Raw genomic sequence first — 23,805 nt, 5'->3', positions numbered from 1 at the left:
TTTCATCTCTTGCTTCCCATAGAATCCTTGCATATATCCCGTCAGGCCCGGGGGAGTTGTCTATCCTCAAGTTTTCAAAATGCCCAACACAGCTTCCTTCCTAACAAGTATTTCCTCGAGCTTACCAGTCTGTTTCACACTGTCCTCTCCAACAATATGGCCCCTCTCATTTGTAAATACTGAAGAAAAGTCCTTATTCAAGACCTCTCCTATCTTTTCAGACTCAATACACACTCCCCCGCTACTGTCCTTGATCGGACATACCCTCGCTCTAGACATTCTCATATTTTCCACATATGTGTAAATGGCCTTGGGGTTTTGCTTGGTCCTACCCGCCAAATATTGTTCATGCCCTCTCTTAGCTCTCCTAATACCTTTCCTCATTTTCCTCCTGGCTATCTTGTATCCCTCCAGCGCCCTGTCTGAACCTTGTTTGCTCAGCCTTACATAAGTCTCCTTCTTCCTCTTAATAAGACATTCAACCTCTCTTGTCAACCATGGTTCCCTCACTCGACCATCTCTTCCCTGCCTGACAGGGACATACATATCTAGGACACGTAGTACCTGTTCTTTGAACAAGTTCCACATTTCATTTGGGTCCTTCCGTGACAGCCTATGTTCCTAACTTATGCACTTCAATTCTTGTCTGACAACATCAGAGTTACCCTTCCCCCAATTATGAATCTTGCCCTGTTGCACGCACCTACCCCACTCCATTACTAAAGTGAAAGTCACAGAATTGTGGTCACTATCTCCAAAATGCTCCCCCACTAACAAATCTATCACATGCCCTGGTTCATTACAAAGTACCAAATCCAATATGGCCTCTGCTCTGGTCGGACAATGTACATACTGTGTTAGAAAAGCTTACTGGACACACTGCACAAACACCACCCCATCCAAACTATTTGATCGAAAGAGTTTCCACTCAATGTTTGGGAAGTTGAAGTCACCCATGACGACTACCCTGTGACTTCTGCACCTTTCCAAAATCTGTTTCCCAATCTGTTCCTCCACATCTCTGCTACTATTGTGGGACCTATAGAAAACTTCCAACAAGGCGTCTGCTCCTTTCGTATTTCTGACTTCAACCCATACTAACTCAGTAGGCAGATACTCCTCGAACTGCCTTTCTGCAGCTGTTATACTATCTCTAATTAACAATGCCACCCCACACCTCATTTACCACCCTCCCTAATCTCATTGAAACATCTATAACCAGGAACCTTCAACAACCATTTCTGCCCCTCTTCTATCCAAGTTTCCGTGATGGCCACCACATCGTAGTCCCAAGTACCGATCCATGCCTTAAGTTCACCCACCTTATTCCTGATGCTTCTTGCGTTGAAATATACACATCTCCGTGCCTGCAAGTATTCTCATTTGTCAGTGTTCCCATCGCCACTGCCTCACTACACGCTTTGGCGTCCTGAATATCGGCTACCTTAGTTGCTGGACGACAAATCCGGTTCCCATTCCCCATCCAAATTAGTTTAAACCCTCCCGAAGACTACTAGAAAGCCTCCCTCCCAGGATATTGGTGCCCCTCTGCTTCAGATGGAACCCGTCCTGCTTGTATAGTTCTCACCTTCCTCAGAATGCGTTCCAATTGTCCAATTACCTGAAGCCCTCCCTCCTACACCATTCCTGCAGCCACGGATTCAACTGCAGTCTCTCCCTATTCCTTGCCTCGCTATCACGTGGCAGCGGCAACAAACCAGAGATGAAAACTCTGTCTGTTCTGGCTTTTAACTTCCAGCCTAACTACCTAAATGTGTTTGTTACCTCCACACCCCATTTCCTACCTACGTCGTTGGTACCAATGTGCACAAGGTCTTCTGGCTGCTCCCCCTCCCCCTTAAGGATCCTGAAGGCACGATCCGAGACATCCCTGGCACCCGGGAGGCAACATACCTTCCGGGAGTCTCGCTCGCGACCACATAATCTCCTATCTATCCCTCTCACCATTGAGTCTCCTGTTACTATTGATTTTCCATCCCCCCCTCTTCCCTTCTGAGTCCCAGAGCCAGACTCAGTGCCAGAGACCTGGCTGCTAGGGCCTTCCCCCGGTACATCATCCCCCCCCCCCCCCCAACAGCATGCAAAACGGTATACTTGTTTTGAAGGGGAAAGGCCACGAGGGATCCCTGCACTGTCTGCCGTTTTATTTTCTTTCCCCTTACTGTAACCCAGCTACTGTTGTCCTGTACCTTGGGTGTGGTTACCTCCCTGTAACTCTTCTCTATAACCCCCTCTGCCTCCCGGATGATCCGAAGTTCATCCAGCTCCAGCTCCAGTTCCCTAACTCGGTGTCTGAGGAGCTGGAGTTGGGTGCCCTTCCCGCAGGTATAGTCAGCGGGACACCGATGGTATCCCTCACCATCCACATCCTACAGGAGGAGCATGCAACTGGCTTAGTCTCCATCCCCTCTTACCTTACAGAACATTGCTGCCCTGTGGACCAACTGGTCCTCCGCTCTCCAACTGTGCTCCCAGACAGCTACGCTTTCTGTAAACTCCTGGCTCCCTTCTTGCTCTTTGCGGAAATGAAGGCAACTAAATGAAAGGAGAACCTTACTCCCTCCTCACCTCACTCCCTCAGTCACCAAATTTTCACTATAACACTCAAATGCACCAAATTCAGCACTCAGTGCAAACAGAGTCTGGTGGATCACTATTATACTGTGAATCTAGCCTCTGAAAACTGGCTTAATGCAATTCACTAATTAACTAATTAACAAGCTCCAGCTGCAAGGACCTACAAGTAGAACCTTTGTTTAAAGCTGATTGGAAATTCACCTCCTTCTAAACCAAACAGCAACTTTTAAGTTAATTAACTAAATAAAAGAAAGACTAGACTTTAGATAAAAATGTATCTTGTATGCCTTAATTAAGACACCTCTTAACCTTCTTCTTTCTAATACAGACCTAATGCAATACAGAAGCAGAAAAAAGCAGCATTTCCTCAGTCATCCTCAATGTAATAGAGGCAGAAAGAGGTGCCTGATGCCAGGAAATTATCAGAACGCGAAGACGTTGTGCAGAAACTTGAAATGCAGGTCAATTAGCTATTTCTTCTCGAGATTAATTTTATTGATCAGTACCATACATATCAGGTAAATATTGCACAATAGTGTTTCTGAAAAGAAAATAGTTGCATTAGCCATTTGTGACAAAAACCAGGACATTTACAACGCATCGCCACTTCCATTATGTGGTCTTGTCATTTATTCCCTCTAAATCCTATCTCCAATATCATCTGAAATGCATTTATGCCATGTCCAATAGCTGGAACGGCATTTATTCAAAATACTCGTGTGAATCAGGAAAAAACACATCACCACAGCAATAGCGCCTGTTAAATTGGTAATATTCACTGAATTGATCCGCTTATCCCTAATACAAAGAGTTGATCAAATGAAAGGAACAGCTCTTGCCAATCGAATTCATCCATGAAATATGCACTTGCTGATTCAGAAAGCGACAATGTGAATGTTGCCCACGAGAAATTACACAAAAATGCACGGCACAGCCAAGCGTTTTCACAGGTGGCGATGCCAATGCAGTTTTATTGCGTAATAAAGGACAATGAAGATTCCACATTATACAAAAAATTATTTTGAAGACGTTACCCAAGTCTGTTATTGGACAAATCTGCCGTAAAACATCCAAGTCAGTTCAGCCAACTATCATTACGCTGTCTCTACCTCGTCTTCTCCACTTCTGTAGCTCAGTGTATGTGAAAGAGCGTGTTTATGTGTGCAGCTGTGTGAATCATTGTGTGCATATGTGTGAGTTTAAATGCAAGATAATTTTCGCTGAATAACCTATTAATTGAGGGAGAACGACACAGAGGGTAGTTCTTGCCTGGAAATCGCTGTTGGAGGGCGCGGTGGAAGAAGGTACGGTAGTGACGATTAAGGGGTGTCTTCATAATTACATGAATAAGATGTGAATAGGGAGAAACAGATCCTGGAAGTGTAGAAGGTTTTATGTTGGACTGCAAGCATTGTCGGCGCAGACTTGGAGGGCCGATGTGCATGTTCCTGTGTTGTACGTTTCTTCTTTATTTGTTCTGTACAGAAAGTAAACACCATAATTGAACAGCAAATGTCCGAATGAAAGAATAAATAAACTAATAAAAACACAAACAACAGAGAATAATCAGGTAAATATGTTTTGACGTTTTTGATCTCATGTCGTGAAACACAAATTGGAGCCTGTGGGGACATTTCCTATTTTAAGACTGATGTCAATGTCAGACTATCTCCAAGATAACAGCATTTTCAGACACCTCAGAACGTGCGCAAAGAGTCATCAGAGACATAATTGCATGTTTTCAAAGTTTCATTTGACACATCAAAAACTGATCAGGCAGAACACTCATGATTCCATTCTGCGCTTTTACTGTCGGAACGTAGGACTTTTTAATTCGTATTTTCACTGAAAGCATACGACTACTTTTAAAGAACGGGCGGAATGCAGCACAGTGGTTAGCACTGTTGGTTCACAGCTCCAGCGTCCCAGTTTCTATCCACGCTTGGATCACTGTGCGTGCGGAGTCTGCACGTTCTCCTCGTGTCTGCGTAGATTTCTCCCGGGTGCTCCGGTTTCCTCCCACAAGTCCCGAACGACGAGCTTGTTAGCTGAATTGGACATTCTGAATTCTCTCTCAGTGTACCCGTACAGCGCTGGAGCGTGGCGACTCGGGGATTTGCACAGGAACTTCATTGCAGTGTTAATGTAAGCCTCCTGTTGACATTAATAAAGATTATTATAAAAGATTATTACATGGTAAGTTATATAGTATTGCAGATTCATACAGTAATGTCACAGATATGAAACAAAATCTGAGGAAAACCTCTGCACACTTGTTCATATTGTATTGTAATCATCATCAATCATAAAAAATGAAATTAAAAAACAAATGAGTCAATAACAAAATCATTAGTTGATAAAAGAAAATAATTGTTTCCAAAAAGCTTCAAAATACCTTCATAATCGGGGGGAACATTCTGAAGCTGACATTCTAATCTTCACTTGGAGAGGCTGGGTTTGATCAGTGATAGTCATCATGGCTTTCCCAGAGAGAGGTCAAGCCTCAGGAATGTGATTGCATTTCTCGAGAAGGTGATCGAGTGTATATGTGAGGGTAGAGAAGTTGTGGCTTATATGGATTCCAGCAAAGGCTCGACAAAGTTCCCACTTGCACGACTGATACAGTAAGTAAAAGCATGTGGGTTGCAGTGTCCCTTGGCAAGTTGAATCCAAAACTGACTTAGTGGCAATAGGTAAAATGAGTTAAGACGTCCGGTGTTCAGTGGTGGACCACAGAGTTCAGTGCTTGGCCCACTGTTGCTGCAGGAATATATTGACGGGTTGGTCAGATGGGCCAGTGGCAGGTGTAATTGAGCTCTGAAAAATGAGAGGTGACGCACCTTGGAAGGAGTGAAAGAGAAGGGAGCATGCAATGCATCATAGGACACGAGAAGCTCAGAGGAACAGATGGATCTTGTGGTTATTGTCCAGAGGCGGCAGGACAGTTCAAGAGATTAGTAAAAAGGCACACTGGACACGAGACTTTAATATCCGTGCCCCATATATAAGAGCAGGGAGGTAATGTTGGAACTGCACACGTCTCCCGTTAGGCCAAAGCAGCAGTACTGTGTGCTGTTCTGGTCGCCTCTCCATCGACGGTGCAGTGCAGCTTCACCAGGATTTTGCCAGGGTGGAGAATTTCAGCTATGAAGAGACGGTAGATTGGATCGTGTTCTTTAATTCAGAACACAGACGGCTGAGGAGCAAGCTGAGGTGCACAGACAGGATAGATAGGGACACGCAGTTCTCCTTAGTTCCAGGGTTAATATCGAGGAGCATTATTGTAAAGTGGGCGGCAATTGGCTCAGACTGGATCAGAGGACAACACCCCAGAGGGTGTTAGGAGTCGGGAATGCACTGACTGGGAGGGAAGGAGAGGCGGGAAACGTAACAACATTATAAAAAGTAAGTGGATGAAAGTAACTGGATGAGTACTGTCATAACGTTTACGACTGTGTGCCAAGTGCTGGGAAGTGGATTTCGACATCTGCAACAAGAGAAGCCATCATTGTCTCCTAATCTAGCCATCAAACTACTAGAATCTATCATGTGCTATCGTGTGAATGGCCAGCTGTCACTATTGATATATATCGAGATCGCTGTGTCAAAATCCTGGATCTCTCTCTCTAACAGCACATTGGGTGTACCTACACCATATGGACGGCAGCTGATGAAGAACACAGCTCACTACCGTAATCCCAAGGGCAATTCAGGATAAGCCATGAATGCTGGCCTTTTCACTACCACCCTCTTCTTATTAATGAAGATGACAGAATGGTCAGGACTCGCAAAAAGCTACACCTGTATTCAGAATAATTTACAATCCTTTAGATTTCTACAGCTCCGTCGCTCAAACGTTTTCTAAGCTGCAACGATTGGTCATTTCAGCAGCAAGATTGTGGCTGTATTGCAATGAGCTTCTCACTTCAGACGAAGTAGAAATGCCGGATGTTAAACTAAATGTGCCTCTCCGAATTACCGATAGCAGTATTGGCCGTTTTGGTGGCAAGGTTTTTCACGTACAGATTACATTTCATGTATCTCTGTTCACCATGACACGCATTTAACAACACCGCACCACATATAGGAGGTGGCCGTTTGGAAAGATTAGCAGAACAGATGTACCTGCCGTGGCCTGATGTAAAACATCATGGCTTCCCCAGAACTTCTGATCAAAGTTACCAATTATTCTTAATGAAAAACATGGACTCATTTGAAATTTCACCTGTAGTCTCCATTCAGTTTCAATTTAATTTCCGTGTCTGGAGAAGCTGAATAACTCCTCTCACAATCGAGCACATGTTTCCCAGCCGAAATGATAGGCTTGGAGACACCGCTCTGGTAGTCAACGGCACCACACATAGCAGAACAACCCCTGACTGCAAACATCCGCTCACAAAGTTGTGGGTTAATAATGCTGCCGATGGATTAATCACGGAAAAGGTACTATTAATTCACCAACCAATTACCTAGAACTTGGAAATTGAACAACTTTTTAAAATAAGTATTGCTCTGTATGGACTTCGTGAACCGTGAGTCCTGATCCACTGAGGAGAACTGGGACACTGCAAATAAACCCCATGGGCATTGATGCCGCCTGCATGTCCGATACTGGATGAGTGAGTGATGGGATGAGATGGGGAGAGCTCCAATTTAATACAAACTGAAATCAGGTTCAGTCTCTCAGTCACAATAAACATTCCCGCGTGTATTGACAGCAACAAAGGAACGCGGGATTGTGCCGAGTCTTTTGTAATTACATTGTTTTGGTTTTGGGCAGCTTTGGGAATGACCATGTTGAGTTTTCATTCCACGGTAAGAGATGTGGTGAATGTATGAAGTTGTTCTATATTGCTGTGGTAATGTTGTTAACGGTCCTGAGTTCAAATACATTCAGGCCATATGTCTGCCATCGCTGTGATTAAAGAGCTATAAATATGATTTTTGGCATTGACATTAACTAGTTATTTGTTTCCGTGTACAGGGCTAATGAAATAAGGTTTATGGAATGGAGATTTACCGGGTATAGTTAATTAATGAAGGATGGTGTGTAATCGGCGGTAATGGACATGAGATATCCCACTGGGTCAAATATGATATATTGATGAGAAGAGCCAGGTCTGTATGATTTTTGTGGCAGTTTTGTCATCGCACTTAAGCCTGTGAAAGCAGAATGATTTCCACGTTGTTCCTGAATGGGTCTCTGTCAAAAGGCCTGCACCGGAACAGGAAGTAAATCTGATTGCTGACTATATTTATGAGTGGACAGTGAACTGTATTGGGATGCTTAGTTGAAATATATATGGTGGCAACTGTGCATCACGAGTTAAAGTTTTTTCTTCTATTTCAGAACGGTTTTCCTGATGATTGTTAAAGTGTTAATGTACTTAATTCTGTTTTTAAGCTCACGTTACTTTTAACATAACACATGAACGTGCGGGGCATGATTGCAAAATTGCAGGTGACAAGAAATAGAACAGAGAGTATCGAAGGTGGCAGGAATCTAACTTAATGCAGAGCAAAGACGGGGACAAATATGAGATGGAGGTGGTCAATGTAGGACTGAGAGTCTTGCACGTAAATGTGCGCAGTATACCAAACAAATTAAATTAGCTTCTTGCGCACAATGACATTGGCTGATACGATGTTGTGGCATCACAGAGACGTAGGTACAAGGGAATTAGGGCTGGTATCTAAATATCCAACAATATGTGTCCTGTCGAAAGGACAGGCAGATGGGCAGATAAAGCGGGTTTGCTTTGTTAGTTCGAAATGAAATTAAATCGACAGCAAGACGAGATACAGGGTGAGAAGACGTAAAATGTGTTTGGGTGGCGTTGAAGAGTCGCAAAGGAAAAAAAGGCCCTGATTTAAGTTATGCCCAGGCAGTAGTCAGGATCTGGAGCAGTAGCCAAACCAGGAGATAGAAACATCTGCTAAAAAAACAATATTACAATAATCATGGCGGACCTCAAGATGCACGTGGAATGGGAAAATCAGGTTGCTACTGGATCCCAAGAAATGGAATCCGTGGACTGCCTAAGAGATTATTTTTATGAGCAACTTGGGACAGAATGCACTGGGGAGGAGACAATTCTGGGTTTGGTGATGTATAATGAGGCAGACGTAAAGAAGGAACTTAAGGTGAAGATAATATTTGGGGGCAGGAAGCAGAGTGGGATCGAATGCATTTTTACTTTTTTATAATATTTATTGTCACAAATAGGCATACATTAACACTGCAATGAAGTTACTGTGAAAAGCCCCTAGTCGCCACACCCCGGCGCCTGTTCGGGTATACAGAGGGAGAATTCAGAATGTCCAATTCACTAACACCGCGTCTTTCGGGACTTGTGGGAGGAAGCCGGAGCACCCGGAGGAAACCCACGCAGACACGGGAAGAACATGCAGACTCCGCACAGACAGTGACCCAGCTGGGAATCGAACCTGGGACCCTGGCGCTGTGAAGCAAATGTGCTAACCACTGTGCAACTTGCCGCCCACTACCACCGTTTTCAACGGAGAACAAAGAATCAGATGGAACGGTATTTGAAATTGAATCAAGGAACCTACTACGTGAGGGAGGAGCTGGCCAGAGTTGGTTGCAAGTGGAGCCGTGCAGGGAAGACAGTGGAGCAGCAAAGGCAGGGCTTCTTGGTGGTTATTCGCGAGGTACAACAGAAATTTATCCCAAGGAAGAGGAATCATCTAAGGGGAGGACGAAGCATCCAGGGCTGGCGGGGAAAGTCAAGGAAAGATTTAAAGCAAAATACAAAGCATACAACGTGGCGAGTATTAGTGGTAAACCAAAGGATTGGGAAGCCTTTCAAAGCGAATAAAGGATTATTAAAAATGCAATGAGGGTGGAGAGGATAATGTATGAGGGTAAGATAGCCAGTAATACAAATGAAGGTTGCAATAGGTATTTGGAAATATATAAAGGGTAAGAGAGAGAGGCAATAACAGGCATTAGACCATCGGAAACTGAGGATGGAGAAGTCGTAATCGGAAACAAAGAAATGGCAGGAGAACGAATAGTCACTTTACATCAGTCTTCTCGGTGGAAGGCGTCGGTGGGGTACCAGAACATACCGAGAATCAGGGGGCACAGTTTTCTTTTTTTAAATTAGAGTACCCAATTCATTTTTTCCAATGTAGGGGCTATTCAGTGTGGCCTATCCATCTACCCAGCGCATTTTTGGCATGTGGGGGCGAGACCCACGCAAACACGGGGATAATGTGCAAACTCCACACGGAAAGTGACCGAGAGCTCGGATCGAACCTGGGACCTCGGCGCCGCCAGGCAGCAATTCTAACCACTGAGCCACCGTGCTGCTCCAGGGGGCACAGTTAACTTTAGTGCCCAACACTAAAGAGAACGTTCTGGGGAAACAGAAACGTCCGAGGGTGGATGAATCAACTGACCGGATGGACTATACCCCAAGGGTTCTAAAGGAGATAGCTGAGTTGATTGTGGGGGCTTTGGTGATGATCTTTCAGAAATCATTGGTGGCACGGAGGGTCCCAGAGGACTGGAAAATGCGTAAATTAACACACCATTTTAGGAAGGCTGGGAGGCAGAAGACAGGAAATTATAGGTCGGTTAGCCTGACTTCGGTCATTTGTAAGATTTTAGAGTCCGTAATTAAAGATAGGATTGTGGAGTACTTGGAGAAGGCATGATCAAAGCGGCCTCTTCACGTGGAGGACATGTCTGAGTAGGTAACAAGGAAGTTAGACAAAGGAGAACCAGTGGATGTGATTGATTTAGATTTCCAGAAGGCATTTGACAAGGTCTCGCATAGGAGACTGTTCAATAAGTTAAGAGCCCATGGTGTTCAGGGTAAGATCCTGGCATTGATGGAGGATTGGCTGACTGGCAGAAGGCGGAGGGGTGGGGGAAAAGGGGTTATTTTTTGGATGGCAGCCGGTGACTAGTGCTGTGCCTCAGGGGTGGATTTAGGGGCCACAAGTTTTTATTATATACATTAAATATCCGGAATTAAGAACTGAGGGCACTATTGCTAAGTTTGCAGATGATACAAAGATATCCAAAGGGACAGGGAGCATTGAGGAAGCACGGGGCTGCAATGTGGAAAAGTGTGAGGTTACGCACTTTGGTAGGATGACTGGAGGCATAGACTATATTCAAAATGCGAAAAGTCTCAGGAAACCAGAAAGAAACAGGGACTTGTAAGTCCGAATGCCAGTTCATTTGGCAGTTAGGAAGGCAAATGCAATGTTAGCCTCATGTCGAGAGGGCGAGAATACACAACCAGGGATGTATTTCTGAGGCTGTATAATACTCTGATCAGACCCCATTTGGACAGTTTTCGACCCCATATAAAAATAAGGATGTGCTGACCTTGGGAACGGACCAGAGCGGGTTAACAAGAATGGTCCCTGGAATGAAGGGCTGTTGTATGGGAGCGGTTCAGTACTCAAGGTCTTTGTCCGTAGGAGTTTAGAAGGTATGGGGGGATCTTATTAAAACTTACAGGAAACTGAGAGTTCTAGATAGTGTGGACGTGGAGAGGGTATTTCCACTCGTCGGAAAAATCTAGAACACTAGGGCACAGACTCTTACCGAAGGGATGATCCATTAAAACTGAGATGTGATGGATTTATTCAACCACAAGATGGAAAACCGGTGGAACTATTTGCCTCACATTACCGTGGAGGCCAAATCACTGAGTGTCTTTAAGATAGAAATATATAGGTTCTTGTTCAATAAGGGGGTCAGGGGTTATGGGGAGAAGGCAGGAGAATACCGATGAGAAAAATATCATGATTGAATGACGGAGCAGACTCGATGAGTCGAATGGCCCGATTCTAATCCTCTGCCTTTTGGTCCTATGAACACAAATATTGGCAGAGCTTTGGTTAGTGAGAAGGATATCTATTTTCCCAAAAATTATATAGATGCCTTTGAATTTCGGCGGGAGCGGCGTGCAGGGGCCTGCCGGGAGGTGAGTATTTACTTTAAAAACACTTACCTTGCAGGAGCAGCCCTTTGAATTTCGGCGGGAACGTAGTGCAGAGGCCTGCCGGGAGGTGAGTATTTACTTTAAAAACACTTACCTTGCAGGAGCAGCCCTTTGAATTTCGGCGGGAACGTAGTGCAGAGACCTGTCGGGAGGTGAGCAATTACTTTAAAAGACTTGCCTGGTCCCGTTTCTGTTCTTCGTTTCTGTTTTTTTTTTATATAAGGCGGGAACCGGAAGTTCGTCCCTCGGACCTCTGGGAAGGTCCCCCCCCCCCTGCCACAAACCAATAAATTCTGGTGGCGAGGACTGTAAGAGGGACTGGGAAGGAGCAGTCAGTGCAGGGATCCCCTGCGGTCGTTCCACTGAGTAACAAGTATACCGCGTTGGATACTTGTGGGGGAGGGGGGGGTTAAGCAATGGGGTACGGGCCTCTGGCACGGAGTCTGTCCCTGTTGCTCAGAAGGGAAGGGGGGAGAGGAGCAGAGCATTAGTAATTGGGAACTCGATAGTCAGGGGTACAGATAGGCGATTTTGTGGGAGCGAGAGAGACTCACGTTTGGTATGTTGCCTCCCAGGGGCAAGGGTGCGTGATGTCTCGGATCGTGTTTTCCGGGTCCTTAAGGGGGAGGGGGAGCAGCCACAAGTCGTGGTCCACATTGGCACTAACGACATAGGTAGGAAAGGGGACAAGGATGTCAGGCAGGCTTTCAGGGAGCTAGGATGGAAGCTCAGAACGAGATCAAACAGAGTTGTTATCTCTGGGTTGTTGCCCGTGCCACGTGATAGTGAGATGAGGAATAGGGAGAGAGAGCAATTAAACACGTGGCTACAGGGATGGTGCAGGCGGGAGGGATTCAGATTTCTGGATAACTGGGGCTCTTTCTGGGGAAGGTGGGACCTCTACAGACAGGATGGTCTACATCTGAACCTGACGGGCACAAATATCCTGGGGGGGGGCGGGGGGAGATTTGTTAGTGCTCTTTGGGGGGGGGGGGGGTGGGGGGGGGGGGTTAAACTAATGCAGCAGGGGCATGGGAACCTGGATTGTAGATTTAGGGTACGGGAGATTGAGAGTATTGAGGTCAGGAGCACAGATTTGACTTTGCAGGAAGGGGCCAGTGTTCAGGTAGGTGGTTTGAAGTGTGTCTATTCAATGCCAGGAGTATACAAAATAAGGTAGGGGAACTGGCAGCGTGGGTTGGTACCTGGGACTTCGATGTTGTGGCCATTTCGGAGACATGGATAGAGCAGGGACCGGAATTGCTGTTGCAGGTTCCGGGGAATAGGTGTTTTAGTAAGCTCAGAGAAGGAGGCAAAAGAGGGGGAGGTGTGGCGCTGCTAAGTCAAGAACAGTATTACGGTGGCGGAGAGTATGCTAGATGGGGACTCTTCTTCTGAGGTAGTATGGGCTGAGGTTAGAAACAGTAAAGGAGAGGTCACCCTATTGGGAGTTTTCTACTGGCCTCCAAATAGTTCTAGGGATGTAGAGGAAAGGATGGCGAAAATGATTCTGGATAAGAGCGAAAGTAACAGGGTAGTTATTATGGGAGACTTTAACTTTCCAAATATTGACTGGAAAATATATAGTTCGAGTACATTAGAAGGGTCGTTTTTTGTACAATGTGTGCAGGAGGGTTTCCTGACACAATATGTTGACAGGCCAACAAGAGGCGAGGCCACATTGGATTTGGTTTTGGGTAATGAACCAGGCCAGGTGTTAGATTTGGAGGTAGGTGAGCACTTTGGGGACAGTGACCACAATTCGGTGACGTTTACGTTAGTGGTGGAAAGGGATAAGAATAACCCGCAGGGAAAGAGTTATAGCTGGGGGAAGGGCAATTATGATGCCATTCGACATGACTTGGGGGGGGGGGGGGGGGGGCGGGGGGTTGGAGAAGTAGGCTGCATGTGTTGGGCACACTGGATATGTGGAGCTTGATCAAGGAACAGCTACTGCGTGTTCTTGATAAGTGCGTACCGGTCAGGCAGGGAGGAAGGCGTCGAGCGAGGGAGCCGTGGTTTACCAAAGAAGTGGAATCTCTTGTTAAGAGGAAGAAGGAGGTCTATGTGAAGATGAGGTGTGAAGTTTCAGTTGGGGCGCTTGATAATTACAAGGTAGCGAGGAAGGATCAAAAGAGAGAGCTAAGACGAGCAACGAGGGGACATGAGAAGTATTTGGCAGGTAGGATCAAGGAAAACCCAAAAGCTTTCTATAGGTATGTCAGGAATAAAAGAATGACTAGGGTAAGAGTAGGGCCAGTCAAGGACAGGGATGGGAAGTTATGTGTGGAGTCTAAAGAGATAGGTGAGTTACTAAATGAATATTTTTCGCCAGTATTCATTCAGGAAAAAGAGAATGTTGTGGAGGAGAATGATGAGACCCAGGCTATTAGAATAGATGGCATTGAGGTACGTGGGGAAGAGGTGTTGGCAATTCTGGACAGGCTGAAAATAGATAAGTCCCCGGGGCCTGATGGGAGTTATGCTAGGAATCTCTGGGAAGCCAGGGAAGTGATTGCTGAGCCTTTGGCTTTGATTTTTATGTCATCATTGGCTACAGGAATAGTGCCAGAGGACTGGAGGATAGCAAATGTGCTTCCTTTGTTCAAGAAGGGGAGTAGAGACAACCCCGGCAACTATAGACCGGTGAGCCTCACGTCTGTTGTGGATAAAGTCTTGGAGGGGATTATAAGAGACAAGATTTATAATCATCTAGATAGGAATAATATGATTAGGGATAGTCAGCATGACTTTGTGAAGGGTAGGTCATGCCTCACAAACATTATCGAGTTCTTTGAGAAGGTGACTGAACAGGTAGACAAGGATAGAGCAGTTGATGTGGTGTATATGGATTTCAGTAAAGCGTTTGATAAGGCTCCCCACGGTAAGCTATTGCAGAAAATACGGAGGCTGCGGTTTGAGGGTGATTTAGAGATGTGGATCAGAAATTGGCTAGCTGAAAGAAGACAGAGGGTGGTGGTTGATGGGAAATGTTCAGAATGGAGTTCAGTTACAAGTGGAGTACCACAAGGATTTGTTCTGGGGCCGTTGCTGTTTGTCATTTTTATCAATGACCTAGAGGAGGGCGCAGAAGGGTGGGTGAGTAAATTTGCAGACGACACTAAAGTCGGTGGCGTTGTCGACAGTGTTGAAGGATGTTGCAGGTTACAGAGGGACAGAGATAAGCTGCAGAGCTGGGCTGAGAGGTGGCAAATGGAGTTTAATGTAGAGAAGTGTGAGGTGATTCACTTTGGAAGGAATAACAGGAATGCGGAATATTTGGCTAATGGTAAAGTTCTTGGAAGTGTGTATGAGCAGAGGGATCTCGGTGTCCATGTACATAGATCCCTGAAAGTTGCCACCCAGGTTGATAGGGTTGTGAAGAAGGCTTATGGAGAGTTGGCCTTTATTGTTAGAGGGATTGAGTTCCGGAGTGATGAGGTCATGTTGCAGCTGTACAAAACTCTGGTACGGCCGCATTTGGAGTATTGCGTACAGTTCTGGTCACCTCATTATAGGAAGGACATGGAAGCTTTGGAGCGGGTGCAGAGGAGATTTAGCAGGATGTTGCCTGGTATGGAGGGAAAATCTTATGAGGAAAGACTGATGGACTTGAGGTTGTTTTCGTTAGAGAGAAGAAGGTTAAGAGGAGACTTAATAGAGGCATACAAAATGATCAGGGGGTTAGATAGGGTGGACAGTGAGAGCCTTCTCCCGCGGATGGAAATGGCTAGCACGAGGGGACATAGCCTTAAACTGAGGGGTAATAGATATAGGACAGAGGTCAGAGGTAGGTTCTTTACGCAAAGAGTGGTGAGGCCGTGGAATGCCCTACCTGCAACAGTAGTGAACTCGCCAACATTGAGGGCATTTTAAAGTTTATTGGATAAGCATATCGATGATAATGGCATAGTGTAGGTTAGATGGCTTTTTTTTTTGACTGCCCATGTCGGTGCAACATCGTGTGCCGAAGGGCCTGTACTGCACTGTATCGTTCTATGTTCTATGTTCTATGGGTTAGTGGAGGGGCGATCGACTGTCAGATGTAATTAAACAATGGGATGTGTTAGGTCAGCATTTATTGAGGACAAGCAGTTATTGGGAGTACACAAGAAATGGGAATAGACTGAGAGGGTAATGAAGTGAGAGAGCTTGGTGTACATGTAAACAGATCCCCAAAGGTATCAGTTCAATATGGCAAGGTCGGAAAGAAAGTACATGGAATGTTCTCCTTCATTGGCAAAGGAATATAATATAAAGTAAGGGTCCAATGGTGGAATTGTATCAAATACTGGTGAGGCCACAACTGGAGTAATGGTCACCACATTACAGGAAGGCCATTATTGTACTGGACAGAGTGCAGAAGAGGTTTGTAAAAATGTTGCCAGGGCTCAACACGTGCAATTACAATGATAGATTGGATAGTTTGAGGTTATTTTCTTCGGTACAAAGAAGGCTGAGGGGTGACTTTGTTGTGCTGTGCAAAGTTATGAATGGATGTGAAAGAATGGACAGAATAAAGTGGTTTCCCTTGGTCGAGAAGTCTGGAACCAGGGGACATAGTTACAACTGAAGTGGTAGAAGGAGTAGAGGGGACATGAGGACGAACATTTTCACCCAGGCGGAAGTGGGTGCCTTGAAATCGCTGCCCGAGTTGATGGTGGAGTCCATGACCCCAAACCCTTCTTTAAAATCCCTCATCTGCACCTGATATGTTTGTGAGCGACAGGGTTATGAACCGGGTGCAAGAAGGTGGGATTATAAAGGCACCCTGGTCTCCCCGGCTGGCATGAACAAAATGGGCTGAATGTCCTCTTACAGAGTTGTAACATTTCCAAGTTTCGATAGGACAACTCCTGGTCATATTATACACACCAGTTGCAGACTTATCCATTACTCATTCTTTTACAAATGGAACATTTTTGAAAATTGCAGTCTGGTCCATTATCATACAACATCGAACATACAGTGCATAAGGAGGCCATTCGGCCCATCGAGTCTGCACCGACCCATTTAAGCTCTCACAACCATCCTATCCCCATAACCCAATAACCCCTCCTAACCTTTTTTGGACACTATGGGCAAAGTAGCACGGCTAATCCACCTAACCTTCACATCTTTGGACTGTGGGAGGAAACCGGAGCACCCGGAGGAAACCCGCGCAGACACGGGGAGAACGTGCAGACTCCGCATAGACAGTGATCCAGCGGGGAATAGAACATGGGGCCCTGGCGCTGTGCAGCCACAGTGCTGTCCACTTGTGGTACTGTACTGCCAATCCCAAAAGAGATTGAAGTGAAGAAATGTCCCTCACAGAATCAGAATGCCTGACTATGATGAAGACCAATCTCCAACCAAACACAAATGTTTAAAGTTGTTACATCTGCTACATTTAACTCCACAACCGAAACAACACATGATCATTGTGTAACTTACAAATGTTAACATTTTCGAACATGACATTTTCTTATCAATGTTTCAGCCTTTGTTGTGCAAAATTCAGCGCTGTTGCTTTAACTGTGACTTTAACTGTCACTTCCTCCTAGTAGATATAACCTCTCTCATTTAACATTTCCTGGTTTGAATTTTTGTGAAGTGGCACTTACCCGCCGTCCTTCCAACTCACATGTCCTCAGCTCCCTCAGAGTGAACATGGAGGGTGGTGTCCTCTTGCTATTCTTTGGTGAGTAGTGCAGCAATCTTTTGTTGATCCGAGTGTGTTTTTGGCTTCTGCTTCGTGTGTGTACTAGCAGAGGAATAGTGGATCTTGGCCCCGAGGCGTCAGAACGCTGGTAGCGGAGAGAGTTAAAGCAATGCCAGTGGTGGAGATTGCATTAGTTTGTACTATCGGACCAGGAACTTAACTGTGTTGAATTCTGTGTGAGCAGCAATGAAAAAGTGAAGCTGGCTTTAGATTGGGGGAATGTCGAGCGATTTTGATGACAGCAGCAAGCCAAGAGAGTGTCTGCTACTTCGACTGACCTCCTGGCCCTGTTACACTGCATTGATCAGTGGATGTACCCTGAGGACATTATCAGTTGATTTACATAGTGTTTAATTAGCCTGTTACACCGCCAAATAACTGCTGAGCTCAAACACCAAGTGGGTCCTTTCCACCAATGTGTGAGGCAGAGAATCACTTGCCCAAGAATCGTGTTGAAGGGGTGTTGATTTATGAATCAAACATTAACGCTTCTATTTGTGACAGATTGTATCTACTTGTCGAATTAATGTGGCAGCACGGTAGCACAGTGGTTAGCACAGCTGCTTCACAGCTCCAGGATCCCAGGTTCGATTCCCGGCCTGTGTCACTGTCTGTTCGGAGTCTGCACGTTTTCCCCGTTTCGACGTGGGTTTCCTCCGGGTGCTCCGGTTTCCAACCCACAGTCCAAATATGTGCAGGTTAGGTGGATTGGCCATGCTAAATTGCCCTCAATGTCCAAAAAGGTTAGCTGGGGTTGATGGGCTACTGGGATAAGGTGAACGGATGGGCTGATGTAGGGTGCTCTTTCAAAGAGCCGCTGCTGCAGACTCGATAGGCAGAATGGTCGCCTTCTGCACTGTAAATAACTGAGATGTAATCTCTAATGTGAACAAACACTGGAGCCTTGCAATCGGTGTTTCAGCTGACTATTGTGCTCAGCATTTATCTCTCAGTCTCTTCACACCCTGCACTTACTTTTATCCTCCAATTTCCTTGTGCTACTTGTGGAATTGTTCTTCCCTCTTTGTCTGTTAGGGGCCATTCGTGGAATGTTAAGACCGTCATGCTATTGAATGACTAGATTTCATACTTTCTTGAGCAAATAGCAAATAAACGCGGTCCTTATACTGTAACAGTTACGGTGTTCAAGGCATTAATCCTTTTGAGCTTAGGTTGGAATCAAGTAAGCCAGATTCTTATGTAATAAGTTAATTGAATTTTGGTTCTCCAGCACTGCGTCTCCCAATTCCCCTATTTCTGTCAATTGAATTTCTGGCGCTACCAATCAGCTCACAGCTTCGGCAGCTTTGAAGGAATCGTGGACCAAAAGCATTGACAGAGTCACTTAATTCTGCGCCATTCTGGGGAAGAAACATGCGTTGTAGTTGCCAGTGTTACCACAGGTCGCGGTTTTTATCCCGCACAGGTCAACCAACCCACTCAGTGTCTGTGCAAACAGGTAAACATTGAGGAGGCGGGTGCTGCATTTGTGAATACTAATCCTGCCAAGGTATTGACAAAGCTGGTGGGAACTTTTTTTATTCACAGTATTGTGACATTTTCTGCTGCATATATTTGGAGCTGTTCCTTTATCTTTGAGTCAATTTCATTTCTCACAGTTGCTAAGTTCCTCTTTCTTTGTCGTGAATCTAATTTGAGTTGAAACCACAGTCTTCCTGTCTGTTGCTCAGTGCTTTTTCTCCCATTTATATCAATGGCAATTGTCAGCATGTTTGATGTGCTTTCTGCTCTGTTACATTTCCTAATTTCAGGCGCTGTGTGATAATTTCCAGTGTATGTGTTGCGGTCTGCACAACTGAACTTTCCTCACTGATACTTCAGTCAGGGCTCAGCTGTATGAACGTGTCTTCAAACCTTCTCCTCATTCTCCTTTCTACAAATGAGCAACAAACTGAGCAGTCTGTCTGCGGAGGGGGCGGAGTCAAATGTCCTTGATTAAAACAGCTATCAAAACTCCTCAGAACATTTCTCCCCATCTACATCTTTCACAATATACATGATCACTTTTCACAGATACATCCATTCCATAATGGAACTCCGCCAGTTGTACTGCACAGTCTGTTTGGTAATCTGTGAAGAAATCTCCCATCTCTACAATGTACATTTCTGCTCTCATCTATTTTTCGGTCTCGAAATCAATCAGTCGCATAACTATTTCTGAACAGTTGGAGCATGGGACCTCATTAACTAATATTTAATATTTGGGTTCATCTGTCAAAGTCCCAGCGTGGAGCTGCAGTTGATTGGAATACAGGAACATAGGAGCAGGAACAGAATATTCAACGCCTTGTTACTGCTCCTTCACTCAACAGGATCATAGCTGGTCCTCCACAATAACAGCATGTTCGTTCACTATCAAGTTATCGGTTGATGTATTTTATACTCGAAAGTTTTCGACATATATCTTCAACATGCCAAGGATTTAGCCCAGAGTTATCTATCATAGAATTTACAGTGCAGAAGGAGGCCATTCGCCCTATCGAGTCTGCACCGCCTCTTGGAAAGGGCACCCTACCCAAAGTCAACACCTCCACCCTATCCCTATAACCCAGTAACCCCATCCAACACTAAGGGCAATTTTTGGGCACTAAGGGTTATTTATCATGGCCAATCCACCTAACCTGCACATATTTGGACTGTGGGAGGAAACCGGAGCACCTGAAGGAAACCCACGCACACACGGGGAGGATGGGCAGACTCCGCACAGATAGTGACCCAAGCCGGAATCGAACCTGGGACCCTGGAGCTGTGAGGCAATTGTGCTATCCACAATGCTACCGTGCTGTCTATTGGAGCGAACGCTAAAGAGTCAGCAGATTTTGAGTGACGAATGTCCTCCTGATCTATGTCTAAAATGGTCTCCTTGTAATTTAGAGACAGTCTCCCCAGGCTGCCAGGAAACATGCATTCTCCATCCACCAGTCGAGTCTTAGAGAGTAATGTTTGGTTCAGTCCGATCATCTGTCATTCGCAACTGTACACTAGAGAACACAAACACATTTTTATCAGTGTCTCCTGAGGGGACAGCTACGCAATCCCTGGGATGGATATAGTGAAGCGAGTCCACTATTTCTGTGGCCCATATGTTTGTTCTTATGCCAGAAGGCCACAATTATAGGGAAAGCTGCGGATATTGTTTCACCATGGCTCTCTCTAAATGCAAGAAAACATTTATATTCCTGTCCGAAAACATTCTTGCAATTAATGACATTGTACATTTTGACATCCTAGTTGTTTGATGAATTTCCATGCCAGCTTTTCGTGAGATATGGACAATGACATCCAAGTTCCTGAGAATGAAATAACTGAGCATTTGGAAAGTGGGGAACGGATCGGTCCAAATCGGCATGGATTTACTGAAGGGAAATCATGCTTGACCAATCTTCTGGAATTATTCAGTATGTGACCAATTATTATTCAGAGTGTACAATGGTAAGCCATTTGTTGCTGTGTATCTATACTTTCAAATGGCTTTTGACAAGATCCCTTAAAAGACAGTGCTGGACAATATTGTAGCTCATGGTATTGTGGGTAATAGATTGAAGTGGATAAAGAACTGGTTGGCAGACAGGAAGCAGAGAGTGGGAATAAAGTGGCCATTTCAGAGTGGCAGGCAGCGGCAATTGATGTACCGCAGGGTTCAGTGCTGGGGTCCCAGCTATTCACAATATTCATCAGTGATTTGGACGAAGCAATTGCAAGCAGTATCTCAAAATTTGCAAACGACACAAAGCTGGGTGGCAGTGTGTGCTGTGAGGAGGATGCAAAGAGGCGGCAGGGTGATTTGTACAGGCTGGTGGAATGGGCACGCACCTGCCAATTGCAACACGATGTGGATAAATGTGAGGTATCCACTTTGGTGGCAAAGCAGGAAGGATGATTAATATGTTAACAGTGGCAGTTTAGGAAAAGGGGAAGTGCAACGAGATCTGGGTGTCATGGTTGAACACAGCAGGCGGTGACGAAAACGAATGGCATGCTGGGCTTCATAGCGAGAACATTTGAGCACAAGAGTAGGGATGTCTTGCTGCAGTTATACAGGGCCTTGAAGAGTCCACATCTTGAGTACTGCGTGGAGATTTGGTCTCCTAGTTTGAGGAAGGACATTCTTCCTTTTGAGGGTGTCAAGAGAAGATTCAGCAGATTAATTCCAAGGATGGCAGGGCTGGTGTATGAAGAAAGACTGGATAAACTAGGCTTGTATTCAGTTGGAGTTTCGAAGAAAGCGAGGCGATCTCATAGAAACATATTAAATCCTGATGGAACTGGGCAGGCTGGATGCGGAAGAATGTTCCCGATGTTGGGTCCTCCACAACAAGGGGCCACAGCCTAAGAATAAAGGGGGAAGCCATTCAGGACTGAGCTGAGAAAGAACGTCTTCTCAGAGAGCTGTGAACTTGTGGATTTACAAACCACAGAAAGCTGTTGGGGCCAGCAAGTTGGATATATTCAAGAGGGAGCTGGACTTGGCCCTTGCGGCTAAAGGGATCAAGGGGTACTGAGACCAATAGGGAGTGGGATACTGAATTTGCATGATCAGCCATGATCATATTGAATGGTGGTGCAGGCTCGATGGGCCGAATGCCCTCCGACTACATCTATATTCTACGTTTCCATGTTAATATCAAATCTCTCACTATTTCGTAAAAACTCTGACTTTCTGCTTTTCCAACCAAAGCGGAAAACATAACATTTTTACCACATTACGGTCCATCCGCCAGGTTGATGTCCACTCACCTGTCCTCTCAGAATCCCATGATGCCTCCTTCCATCGCCACTCAAGTGACTTCTCCACCTGGCTGCGTGCTGACAGCATATTTGCAGCTGTTGCCTTTATACCTGTCACCAAACTCATCGATAGAAATTGTGAACAGCTGGAGCCCAATCACAGATCCTTGTGGTTCCCCTGTTTAAACCTTGCCCGAGAGCATGAAATGACTTCCTTTATTGCTGTATTCCTTCCGTATGTAAACGTCTTTTCAGTTCATGCCAGGATATCGTTGCTGTTCACATGTACCCTACTTTTGCCCATTCATTTTGCGTATCGGACAGTTCTGACTTCCGTCTGTAAACTCAATGCATCATGCCAATTGCTCTTACAGGAATGTCCTTCCTGGGATTAGGTTTCTAGTGATGTCCATCACCCACCTCTTGAACCTGATCTCTCTCTCAGAGCTTGAAGCAGTTGAAGTTGTAACTTGTTACTCTATTCAGGGACAGACAAATGTTGCACAGTGTCTGATAACACCCTCCAACCTAACCAATTTAGTCCATGTGATGCCCACAAATGCATCCATCCATGTTTAGATGAGGACGTGCTGGTGCAATATTAACTGTATTTATTTATTTATGTGACTGGAATTCAGATTACATCAATAAATACCTGTGAACTAGTCTGCTGCTGCTCTCACAGGTGTGATACACTTTGGAAGGATAATATTGTTTAAAACTGAAGTCTTGCCAACAATATATCCACGATAGGTTCTAATTCTCTTGACCTGAAACAAACTTCCCACTCGGATGAGAGAGAGTCTTGTAGTGTGTGTTAAATTACAACTGATCATATGTGAAGGGTTCTTGAACTGCAGACATGGATTGTCAGTTCGTGCATTCTCTATTAATTCACGACTCAGTGCATTTGTTATTATTTGTATTTATAGTAGATAAAGAGGTCATTCAGACGAAGAGCTCAGGTGTTGTCATTGACACTCCACACCATCCTCCTCTTATACTGGTTCATACAACCTTATCAGTACTTCCTCTAACTCTTTTGTATCAGTCAAATGTTTACAACCAAATTTCCCCTGAATGACATGAATGTTACCAGCATCAGCTAATCTGGAAAGTATCAACTTCTATATCCCGTGCACTCCCTGGGGGGGGGAAAACATCTCCTCAATTGCACATTCCATACATCGATATAAAGGCCGACCTCCCGGTTTTATAGCTGGATGCTGACCCGATCACAAGAGAATAAAGGCAATGTTAGATAAGTTCAGCACGTCCAGCAGCATCTGTGGTGAGAAGCAGTTAACATTTCAGATCTAAATGACGATTCTACTGAACTGGCTCTGCTGACTCTGTGATGATTTTGAGCGGAAGGAACCCATGAAATGGAAATTAGACTGCTGTTCAGCCCGTGGCCTGGACAGAGCAGATACTCTGGTTGCCCTGGATGTCCTCTGTGACGGCCAATCAGCTCAGTGTGCCAAAGCTATAGAAAGGAAGCATTGACCAAGTGTGGTGATAACGCTGCTGAACCAGTGTTCAATGCAGCGAAGTGAACATGCGCTGAATGGGCGGGGAATTAGCAAAGATAGAAACAGAGCTAGAAAGGCCTTTAGTTCAGTATTACAACTGTGGTTCTCAGCACAGGCAATCAAGTTCAAACTGGCTTTCATGATGTATATGGTTATGCGGTGGGACATTGACCAATGGCATGATTCAGTCATGAAGTAGGAGCTTCCGGAGATATGGGAAGTTAAGTTAAAGAGC

General features: G+C 45.2%; 1 protein-coding gene across 2 annotated transcripts in view; it reads left to right on the top strand.

Moving 5' to 3' along the window:
• Positions 1-17,204: 17,204 nt before the first annotated feature.
• The window catches only part of LOC140399715 (platelet endothelial cell adhesion molecule-like), a 177,827-nt gene continuing 171,226 nt past the window's right edge, over positions 17,205-23,805 (top strand). The window contains exon 1 of one of the 2 annotated variants that reach the window (XM_072489240.1): positions 17,205-17,268. In XM_072489240.1, the coding sequence (XP_072345341.1) occupies positions 17,238-17,268 (31 nt within the window). In that variant the 5' untranslated portion in view covers positions 17,205-17,237. The remainder of the gene's footprint in view (positions 17,269-23,805) is intronic. The other variant, XM_072489239.1, reaches the window with a different exon arrangement.

This window comes from Scyliorhinus torazame, chromosome 23 (assembly GCF_047496885.1).
Source record: "Scyliorhinus torazame isolate Kashiwa2021f chromosome 23, sScyTor2.1, whole genome shotgun sequence".
In the NCBI taxonomy this organism is placed as follows: Eukaryota; Metazoa; Chordata; class Chondrichthyes; order Carcharhiniformes; family Scyliorhinidae; genus Scyliorhinus; species Scyliorhinus torazame.
Note: the sequence above shows the minus strand (reverse complement) of the source record. Positions and strands in the feature narration are given on the sequence as shown.